The following is an 11035-nucleotide window of genomic DNA, read 5'->3' on the forward strand; positions in this document are numbered from 1 at the left end:
AGCAGCTTAAAGCAACAAACATTTATTTATCTTACAGTTTCTAGAGGTTTGGAATCCAGGAGTAGTTTAGCTGCATTGTTTTGGCTTAGGTTTTCTCATGACATTGCAGTTAAGCCGTCACCTAGGTCTGCAGACATCTGAAGCTCAACTGGGGCTGAAGGGTCAGCTTCCAAAGTCACTTGCATGATTGTTAGCTGGCCTCAGATGCTCACTGTGTAGAACCCTCCACTGACTGGCTGAGTGTCCCTACGACGTGGCATCTGGCTTTCCTCCAGACTGAATGATACGAGAGAAAGAGAAAATTCTATACGGAAGCCTCGGTCTTCTGCACACTAATCTCAGGAGTAACGCCATCACCTGTGCTACATTCTACTGGTCACTCAGACCGACTGTTGTACAACGTGGGTGGGGTTAACAGGAGTGTAAATATGAGGAAGCCAGCCATCTCTGGGGGCTCTCTTGGAGGCTGGTTACCACAATATGCTTTTATAGACAAATGTGTATGATATCCTAATTTTATTTTTTTAAGGGAGAATTATGTATGTATACATATATGCACAAGAAAAACCGAAAGGTTCACGCCCAACTCTCAACAGTAGCCAGCTCCATGTAGTGGGGCTGGGGGTGGGGAATAGTGAGGACAGCATGTTCACTTATTACTTACAAAGTTTGTTTTCCTTTTATGTACTATAATGAGCATGTTTTACTTTTACAATTAAAATAATGAAATAAGACCATATTGCCTTCTCCAGGAAGCCTTCTGGGATACGCTTCTCAAGCTGATGTTATTGCCCTCCTCGGCGCTCTCCTGTTTCTGCCACAAGCCCCCACTTTTGCATGAGTGTCATTGTGTTGCCTCACCTCCCCCTGTGAATCCCTAAGGACTAAGATGAGTGCTCATCTCTGAATCCTCTGTGGCTAACAGACTGCCTGGTACAAAATACTAGCTCTATATATGTTTGTTGAATGAATGAACTAAAGGATTTATTTAATGCCATCAAAATTTATTATGTAGCTCCAAAGGTAATGGAGGTTGAGTCTTGACCCTTGATACCAGTAGGTCAAATAGCTTTTTGACCTTCAGATCTGCATTCATGTTCAATTAACCTTGCTAAACATAGTATTCTTATTTTTCCCATTTTTCTTTTAGGAGATTATCTAGTAACTGGTGTGGGAGATGGTATTAAATTTTTTTTCAAATGAAAGCCCTAATGGAAAAAAATATATGTAGTAAAATGGAGAAAATGTACTGTTTCATGCCAATGTAGGTTTCAAACATTAAGCTAAATATTCTTGCCTAAATGAGAAGGGTAGGAGAGCTGAATCAGCCCCAAACCTTTTACCTAATGTTAGTATCACAAATGGTAGCAATTATAATTGCTGGCAGAAATGAATCATTCCAAAACTAGGTCTGTGCAGACAATTCTTTATATTCACTTAATATGGCTTAAAACAACCATCCTTTAATTGGAACAGTCCCCAGAAGTAGAAATGTGTTATTTGCTGATGCTGTCTTTAAAAATTTAATTTTCAAAGTTTTTATCTGAGTGTACTATGAATATATGCTTATACCACACATATAAACATAAATTTCAACTGTTGCTTCAAACCTCGTTGTTTTCTAAAAGAAGAACATCAACAGTTGAAAAACAGAGTCTCTGAAATAGCCAATAGTGTGTAACCACAGTTTGTAGCTACAAAACCCAAGAATTCGCCAGGGAACCGGAAGCACAGTTTTCAGTATAATGCTTTCCGGTTGCCACAGGGGGCCATTCTGCAAGCATTTTCTTGAGTGCCCACCTCTGGGGGCTCTACTAGGCCGTGGGCATACCAGCAGGAGGACTGGTCGAGACCAAGCTCTCTCCCACCAAAGTGAGCTCCCAGCACACACAAAGCTGACTCAGATGAAGGACTGCCGTGATGCTACCCATCCCGATGTAAATTGTTATTTTGCTGCTGCGGCAATAATAATCGCGGCTTCAACATCTGGGCTGGAAGCGTTGCGTTTAGCACGGAAGTGGAAATACGGAGGAGAAAACAAAAGAATTAGTAGGGAAATGTACCGTGTGTATTAGGGCAATGTGGTGGTTAGAAGCTTGGGATCCCAGTGGGGGTGGGTGGGTAATAGAAGTGAAGGAAAAGAGAGGTAGGGCGCAGCGATCTCGCGCGCTCTTCCTCGCTCCGGAACCCTGGCCAAGCGATAATTTTTCAGCAGCGCGAAAACTAAACTGTGCTGACTCTGAGTGGTGACCTCTGCTGAGCGAACCCGCTGTTGCTACCGAGTTTACGGGTCCGGACATTACTTTCCAGGGAACGAAATTCAGATCGTAGGGACAGGGAAGTCTTGCACCTGCAGAAAATAAGAATTTCATTCTTTTTACTCCTAGCCAAGTAAGAAGTAAACAGTTCACAAGTCCTGTGAGAGACAGACATGCCCTGGGCCGGGGAGGCAGGAGGTAGGGGTTGAACTCCCCGAAGCGGCCCGTGACGGTTCCGCAGGTGGCGGTCGGTTCCAGGGCATCCAGAGAAATCTGCACCCAGTCTCGGCTCTACGTCCGGGTTTCCGCCCCTGGGACCACGCCCTCCCTCCGCTGCCTCCACCCGCACCCCATTCCCCAGAGCGGCCGGTCTCTCCCCGCTAACCCCTGGGAACCGTTGCCCCGGCGATCCTCCGGAACTAGTAGAGGCTACTTGGACTTAGTTTCTGCTGTTTTGCTTATTTCACATCTTTGCCTCACTTGGAATAGGTGTCCCTGCCCCCGCCCCCAGGCTCGGCTGCCCCGCGAGGCCACGGCGCCCCCGGGAACCTCCCCCCGCCCCTAGCCGCGAGCGTAATTCCAGGTCCCTCCTCGGAAGACGCACAGACAGAAGAGCGCGTCGCCCGGGACTGGGAGGGACCAGCTTCCCGCTCTAAATAAAGCACGTCCCGGCGGCGGCGCGGGGCCCTGGGCTCCTTCGATGTTGGGGCGTTGGCGCCCGAGCATCCGGGAGCCCCGCAGCCCGCTGGCACCGACGTTTTCCCCTTCCCTGGCCGGCAGCTGAACAGGGTCCCGCAGCTGCGCCGGGAGGAACCGTGGGTGGAAAAGCCGCTGCAGCTCACGGGGAAGGGGGCTGAGGGAGCTGTCAACTTGTTGCGGCTAATGAACGGTGCCCGACCGGGGAACGCAGCTGTTTCTAAAATCTTTAGCTGTGCCCGCGAACCCCCAGTCCGCGCCCCTCAGCTCGGAGCCGGGCAGCAAGGACAAGCAGGAGCAGCTGGCCATGCGGGAGAAGAGAGGACCGCGCCCCGAGAGCCCGCCCGGGTGGGTGCTAGCTGCCCGAGGGGCGCAGGTCCGGTCCCGCTTGCGGCCGCTGCCGGGGCTTCCAACCGCAGAGCGTCCTCCCTGACGGGGAAACCGCGCGGGACACAACCCAACGCAGCTCGTCACCTACTTACAAATCGCTGTCGCTAGGATTCCCGCCACTCCTCTCAGACCAGCCCCCCACCCCTGCCACTTTTCGGAGTCCCCCGCCCCCGTCACTGCCTCCCCGGAGCTGCGGGGCAGTCGGACGCGGAGCCGCAGAGCCGCGAGGACGCCTGGCTAGAGCTGCCCTTTGCAGCCGAGCCGGCGCCCCCTGCCCTTCGCCGTGGTGTTGGGCGGGCTCCCTTGCCGCCCTCGCTCCGCTCCTCCCGGTCCTCTTCCCTGCTCTCCTTCCGCAGGTCTCGGAGCTCCACCACCGCCGGGTGCGGCGGGGCAGGCGCGATGCGGCAGCTGTGCCGGGGCCGCGTGCTGGGCATCTCGGTGGCCATTGCGCACGGGGTCTTCTCGGGCTCCCTCAACATCCTGCTCAAGTTCCTCATCAGCCGCTACCAGTTCACCTTCCTGACCCTGGTGCAGTGCCTGACCAGCTCCACCGCGGCGCTGAGCCTGGAGCTGCTGCGGCGCCTCGGGTTCATCGCTGTGCCCCCCTTTGGCCTGAGCCTGGCTCGCTCCTTCGCGGGGGTCACCGTGCTCTCCACGCTGCAGTCCAGCCTCACGCTGTGGTCCCTGCGCGGCCTCAGCCTGCCTATGTACGTGGTCTTCAAGCGCTGCCTGCCCCTGGTCACCATGCTCATCGGCGTCCTGGTGCTCAAGAACGGCGCGCCCTCGCCGGGGGTGCTCGCGGCCGTGCTCATCACCACTTGCGGCGCGGCGCTGGCAGGTGAGCGGGACCCGCGCGGACCCCCGGTACAGCCCACCCCACCAGTCAGAGAGCGCGGAGATCACTTAGGGCAAAGCCCTCACTTCCAGCTGGGGAGACTGAGGGAGGCAGAGAGAGGCGGAAAGCTTTGAACGTGGTCGCTCGGCTCGAAAACAGTACTTCTGAGACCCAGCAGAGCCTTCCCCAGGGTTCCGGCCTCCCCCTTTCAGAGCCCCCTCCCCCCCGTCCTGGCTTCCGACCCCCGCCCGTCTCACTCCGTATCGCCCTTCCGTTCTCGCCCTCCCCCTTCCGTCTTCCCCCTTTATTCGTTCCTTCCTCCGGGAGGGTTGGGAGAGCCGCCTGAGCCTGGGAGCTAGAGTCCCCAGACCAAGACGGAAGGAGGGGGCCGTGAACTTCCCTGGGTCACTCGGGGCCGGAGTAGGGAGGGACGACGGGAGCCAAGCTGGAGCCCCGGGGCTAGCTTGGGATCTCCGGCGCCGCGCCGGGGGGCTGCGGGCGCGAGGCAGAGGCAACTGGATTGAGACCCGTGCGGGCCGGGCTTGGAGGACGGAGCGAGATGGGAGCTGGCGAAGCGGGTTGCCTTCATTGGAGGGTCGAGGGGAGGGCGTTCTTTGCCCGGTTCCCAGCCCGCCCGCGATTAGAAGCCACTAGCCGGGGCCCGCTTGCTCCTTTGGTGCCCCACGGAGGCGACAGGCGTACCACGTGTCTGGGTGACATCCGTGCCAGCTCGAGAAGCCACAGCGCCTACCCAGAGGGCATCTGCGCTGTCCTGGGCCTCTGTCTTGGATAGAGGTAGACGGGAGACCCCCGGGGATAAGGAAGGGAAGGCGCGCCTCTCTTGCCTCGAACTGGGCATTGACTGAATGAACTTGGCTCTTCCTTTTGATAAGCGTGGGTAGAGCTGGGGCGCGAACCCTGTCCGCTTTCCAACCGACGCCGTTGCCCCAGTGGATACCCACCCTTGCCAACCCGGTGTCTTCTCTTTTTTCCTTCCTGCCCTGGCTCCTCCGTCCTCCTGATACGCTCCAGGAGCCGGCGACCTGACGGGCGACCCCATCGGGTACGTAACGGGCGTGCTGGCGGTGCTGGTGCACGCCGCCTACCTGGTGCTCATCCAGAAGGCGAGCGCCGACACGGAGCACGGGCCGCTCACCGCGCAGTACGTCATCGCTGTCTCCGCCACGCCGCTGCTGGTCATCTTCTCCTTCGCCAGCAGCGACTCCATCCACGCCTGGACCTTCCCCGGCTGGAAGGACCCGGCCATGGTGTGCATCTTCGTGGCCTGCATCCTGATCGGCTGTGCCATGAACTTCACTACGCTGCACTGCACCTACATCAACTCAGCGGTGACCACCAGCTTCGTGGGGGTGGTCAAGAGCATCGCCACCATCACGGTGGGTATGGTGGCCTTCAGCGATGTGGAGCCCACCTCTCTATTCATTGCCGGAGTCGTGGTGAACACTCTGGGCTCCATCATTTACTGCGTGGCCAAATTTTTGGAAACCAGAAAGCAAAGCAACTACGAGGACTTGGAGACGCAGCCTGGGGGAGAGGAGGCGCAGCCAAGTGGAGACCAGCTGCCGTTCGGCTTGGAGGAGCTGCCCGCGGAGGGTGGAAATGGCGGGTCAGGAGGTGGGAAGGCAGCAGGTGACTCCACTCAGCAGGGTGGGCCAGAGGCGGCGGCGAGGGGCAGCCCCAGAGGAGTCCCGCTGGTGGCTGGGAGCTCGCAGATCTCAGGCAGCCCTGAGGAAGTGAGCAAGAGGTCATTAAAGGATACCTACCTCGAAGTGTGGAGGTTAGTTAGGGGAACCAAGTATATGAAGAAGGATTATTTGATAGAGAATGAAGAGTTACCCAGTCCTTGAAAAGGAAATGCATGTATGTATATATGTATATACACTTATTTTCTATGTTAGAGATGACATATTTTAATGAGGAGCCGCCCAATATTTTCTTTGAGTAGTGGGGAAGGGAAGCAAAGAAAGAAGCTGAAACGCCTGACAGCAACAAAATTAGCAACGGCGTGTGAATTATTTAGCGCGAGTTTAGCCGAGGCGTCACAGAGACAAAAGAATGTGACGCTAACAAATTAAGGCAGGGTTTCCGGCTGCAGACTCCTGGCACATTTTTTGTCATTATGACCATAACCACATATCTGCATGTACCAAGAGTCCTTCAACCACCCCCTACAAAGATGGAGTGTAGAAATGATGGCAGCACTCAGTAAACTCAAAGATTACATGCAGGGGCACCTTTTTGATGATAGTTAGAACTATAGTTTTTATGGCCAGCTGGGAAGAGTATATTATTGAAATGACATTTTTAAATACACTGAACTGATGTTTACTGTTTATAATCATCTGAAATATGTTTCCTCGAATATTTCCTCACTTTTAAATATATATATAAGTGCTCTACTAATCTATTATTCTATTATATATTGGTAGAAAATGTTAAAGCTATTTTGAAACTATGAATCCTTAGCTTTAATCATGAAGTTTAAAGTTGGCTTTTAGTAATTATAAAAACAATTTGAGAGGTTGTTTTGGTTCATTGCTTTATAATATTTATTATTGAATGCCATAACCTTTTTAAAAAACAGTTTTACTGTGTCCAGTATTCTCTCAAGTAAATGCAACGGCTGACGTATAATTCAGTATTAACTGAAACCCAAACAGAAATGAGACCGTTCTGTTAAGCTAGGCCTTTCAAGTTGCACTGCACATCCAAACCGTGTTACAAAAAGAGCAACTGCTATATTCACTTTATGATATTTTTCTATCTTAAATTTGTCAAAATAAAGTATGAGTCTCTCTGCTAAAAGGGATAATGTTAGAAATTTGTTTTAGACACATCTGTGTTCTCTTGCTGTTGTGCGGCTGGTGTTTGCCTGCCATGGTGGTGTTTAGTATCTGGGATGGGGGCCCCATCCCATCAGGAACTTCCTAAATTAGCAGGACAGTTTGGTTTCAAACAACAACAGCATCAAAAGCACTCTCATTTTCCAGTCAAGGAAAAGTAAAGTAAAATAAAGTCCTGCCTCATGCTGTAGTATGAAAGCCATCCACAGCCGACTTCAGTTAACATAGAGTTTGAGACATAATAGTAGCGGGCAGCCAGGCGGAAACCCTCTCCTGGAGAGGTACTTGGAGGGTGAAGACACTCGTTATTTGCCAGCATCTTTCTGAGACTCAGACGGTGGCATCCTTTATTTTTCTTTATTTTCCAAAAATCAAAACAGAGTAAAAAGCAGAGGCGTCAGTTTGTCTCCACAAGCTGGTTAAGTGACATTGTAATGGTTTGTGATTGGGTCTGGTTTACTTGTTTTCACGGCAGTTGATTGTTTCCATAGGTACCTCTACAAGCCATTTAAGATGTAGGAGCTCTCATTTGGCTATAGAGTTAGAAATGGTTGGCTAGAGTTACACTGACTTCTTTCAAAATAAGCATTAATTGTAATGCCGGCATGCCAGAAGGCAGCATCCTGCTGCAACTCTGTGAAGCTGAGAATTAGTGAAAAGCAGCGAAGTTGAATGAAGTATATATATTTTTGTTAAGCCCACCATCAGGCAAATGGATAAAATGATTGTTTTTCACTGAAAAAAAAATTCCCTTTGGTTAAAACTGTTGGTTTGCATTTATTACAAAAAGATTAACTCTTTTTTGTCAATAAACTTGTGGAGACACTGTATCAGTTAGAATTCTCCAGAGAAACAGAACCAAGAAGTTGTGTGTGTGTGTGTGTGTGTGTGTGTGTGTACGTGTGCGTGTGTGTATACTGAACCTGGAAGATCTATCTATCTACTTTAAGGAATTGGCAACTGTGGGAGTTGGCAAATCTAAAATCTGTAGGACAGGCCAGCAAGTGGCTTTTATGTTGGGGCTTTTATGTTGCAATCTTGAGGCAAAATTGCTTCTTCTGCAAACCTCAGTCTTTGCTCTTAAGGCATTCAACTGAGTGGATGAGGCCCACCCACATTATGGAGGGTAATCTCCTTTACTCAGAGTCACAGGGCAGGGCAGAATAGGAGTCAGTGCTGGAGCTCAGCCACAGGATGGCATGAGCAGGTGGCAGGCATGGCCTGGTTTGCAAATCCTTCCTCCATGGTCAGTAGCACTTGAGTCCATCTACAGACTCAGATCCACCCTGACCTTTGGGCTCTGGCAAGGCATTGAGTCAGGCACGAAGGAGGCTTCTGACATTCTCCAGAGTATCACCATGGGAGGGACTTAGCTGGAAGTCACAACTGTCACGTGAGTGACCCAGTCTTTGTGCCCATTTCTGACAACTTGGATTCTCCCTTTTTCTGAGAATATGCCCCCACCTTGTACCCATTTTGGTGTCTTGTCCCAATTGACAATCTGTTCCTCTATCAGTTCTTCAGGATGGAGGCCCTGCCTCACACTCACTTGCCACTTCTCAGCTGGAATCTGTCTGTGGAACACAGCATGATGTCAGGCCTTCTCAATGCTGGCCCTGCTGCTGGCCCCCTACCCAGATGCTGTCTAGCCCTCTATTGTTGAGTCATAGATCAATCAGAAGCTCTGGGGTAAAAGATTTCCCCGAACTGTGCAGGTGAGAGGGTGTGTACATGCTACTGTGGGCTGCTGAGCAGAGCTGAAGCAGTGACCTAAACTTCTATGAGACTAGCCATCCTGAAAAGTGGTGTCAGAGGGCCTACTAGTCTGTATGATTAATAGCAATAGTTCACCAAGACAAAGCTGGGTGAAACTCACAAGTCCTTACCTGACTGAAGTTTTTTGTTTTGTTTGTTTTGTTTTTTGTGTGTGTGGTACACGGGCCTCTCACTGCTGTGGCCTCTCCCGCTGCGGAGCACAGGCTTCGGACGCGCAGGCTCAGCGGCCGTGGCTCACGGGCCCAGCCGCTCCGCGGCATGTGGGATCTTCCCGGATCGGGGCACGAACCCGTGTCCCCTGCATCGACAGGCGGACTCCCAACCACTGTGCCACCAGGGAAGCCCAAGATTTTTTTTTTTTTTTGCCTTTTAGTTTGAGAAGTTTCTATTGACCTATCTTCAAGCTCACTGAGTCTTTTTTGGCCATGTCCAGTCTGTTGATGAGCCCATCAAAGTCATTCTTCATTTCTGTCACAGTGTTTTGGTTTTTTAAAAAAACTTCTAGCATTTCCCTTGAATTCCTTCTTAGGGTTTCCATCGCCCTGCTTACATTACCCATCTGCTCTAGCATGTTGTCAACTTATTCCCTTAGATCCATTAGCATATTAATTATAGTTATTTTAAATTCACTGTCTGGTACTTCCAGAACCTGTGTCAAATCTGAGTCTGGTTCTGATGCTTGCTTTGTCTATTCAGACATGTTTCATCCTTGCTACTTAACCTGCCTTATAACTTTGATGTTGTTATTGAAAGCCAGGTGATGTATGGGATAATAGAAACTGAGGTAAATATGCTTCTAGTGTGAGATTTCATGGTAATATGGACTTTGTTTAGTGTTTGCTGCAACTCTAGGTGCCAGAGTCTTTAAGTTCCTTTAGTATTCTTGTTTTTATCTCCCTGTTGTCTTTGGGCTTCTCTAAGAACTCCTCCTTAAATAGAGTTTGACACACCGCTGTACAGCTGTAATCCACTCTTATTAGATTGGAGCCTTGTCGGTGTGCTGGTAAAGTGTAAGGGAGGGGATGTGTTCTATAATCTTATTAATACATCTCAGTCTGTTAGTGGCCTGTGTCCCTGGGTTGTGACCTTCACAGGTATTTCTTAGCTTTTTTTTTTTTTTTTTTGGTGGTACGCGGGCCTCTCACTGTTGTGGCCTCTCCCACCGCGGAGCGCAGGCTCCGGACGCGCAGGCGCAGCAGCCATGGCTCACGGGCCCAGCCGCTCCGCGGCACGTGGGATCTTCCCGGACCGGGGCACGAACCCGCGTCCCCTGCATCGGCAGGCGGATTCTCAACCACTGCGCCACCAGGGAAGCCCATCCTTTTCTTTTTTTCTCCCCTTAGATGAGACAGGAAGACCAGAAGGGCCTCCAGTGGGAAAAATGCCCTTTCCCCGGGGTGGGAAAGTCTGGTAAGTCCCTGCCCCTGGAGAGTAGGCCTCTGTTGTGAAGAACCCTCTGGGTATATTTCAGAATGATTACTCTTTCCCTCCGTCTGCCAGATTGCCAAGGTTTCCGGGAAGTCAAACTCGTGAAAATGTAGGGGCTCCCCTAAGACGCCTCCAGGAGTTTCTCACGTGGTAGTCCACATTCAGCCTCCAAAAATTTATAAAATTTACCATTTAAGTGTTTCTACCAGTTTATAGCTCCAATGGCTTCTGCTTCAGGTAAGGAGGTCTCTGCTGTAACTTTCTGGATTCATCTGTCTATCCAGATTTGAGGGTGGCAGTTTGCCCTGTGACCTCAGTTCACTGATGAGTCCTTGAAAAGTCATTGATTTTTCAGTTTGTTCATCTTTTTCTGCTTGTAAGGAAGGTAGTAACAACTTCCAGGCTCTTTATATGATGGAGTTGAACCAGAAGTCCTGGCTGAAGATTTTTGAAAAGTCTGCTCCATTTCTATAATGACAGGCATTGTGAAGGGAAAGTAGACATTCCTAAGGAAGGTTCCAAAAGAAAACAGAAGCACCCAAAGCTACTGACCCTTCTTGTAACTCCTGCCCTCTGCGCCTCATGTCGAGTGTTGACCACTCCTGCACTCAAGCTGTGGTGATATATGCATGTAGTGTGGGCAACTTTCGAGTTGTTGTTGAGTGTTAGCAAGAGTCAATGCCCATTGAGATTGGTTGGCATGGTAGTTGTCATTAGTATAAAGCAAAGTCTTTTTTATTGTTGCTATTTGCTTAAGTCATTTTAAGTTGAGATTTCTACCACTTTCA

The 11035-nt window shown here is 50.6% G+C and overlaps 1 protein-coding gene across 2 annotated transcripts; it reads left to right on the forward strand.

Moving 5' to 3' along the window:
• Positions 1-741: 741 nt before the first annotated feature.
• Positions 742-7008, forward strand: SLC35D3 (solute carrier family 35 member D3). Of its 2 annotated transcripts, XM_067011314.1 has the most exons (3): positions 742-841; positions 3701-4182; positions 5212-7008. In XM_067011314.1, the coding sequence occupies exons 1-3, from the start codon at positions 783-785 to the stop codon at positions 6045-6047; spliced, it is 1377 nt and encodes a 458-aa protein (XP_066867415.1). In that variant the 5' UTR covers positions 742-782; the 3' UTR covers positions 6048-7008. The 2 variants fall into 2 exon arrangements, with proteins under 2 accessions (XP_066867415.1, XP_058939970.1); XM_059083987.2 differs by lacking the exon at positions 742-841 and having other exon boundaries at positions 3331-4182; positions 5212-7005.
• Positions 7009-11035: the final 4027 nt, after the last annotated feature.

The sequence above is a fragment of the Kogia breviceps genome, chromosome 13 (assembly GCF_026419965.1).
Source record: "Kogia breviceps isolate mKogBre1 chromosome 13, mKogBre1 haplotype 1, whole genome shotgun sequence".
NCBI classification, from domain to species: domain Eukaryota; kingdom Metazoa; phylum Chordata; class Mammalia; order Artiodactyla; family Physeteridae; genus Kogia; species Kogia breviceps.

Bases quoted from the DNA above. Each gene is read 5' to 3' on its own strand.
- SLC35D3 (XM_067011314.1), top strand. From the start codon at position 783: ATGTTATTGCCCTCCTCGGCGCTCTCCTGTTTCTGCCACAAGCCCCCA. The intron at 842-3,700 runs GTGTCATTGTGT...CTCCTTCCGCAG, and splicing joins AAGCCCCCACTTTTGCATGA to GTCTCGGAGCTCCACCACCG. The intron at 4,183-5,211 runs GTGAGCGGGACC...GATACGCTCCAG, and splicing joins TTGCGGCGCGGCGCTGGCAG to GAGCCGGCGACCTGACGGGC.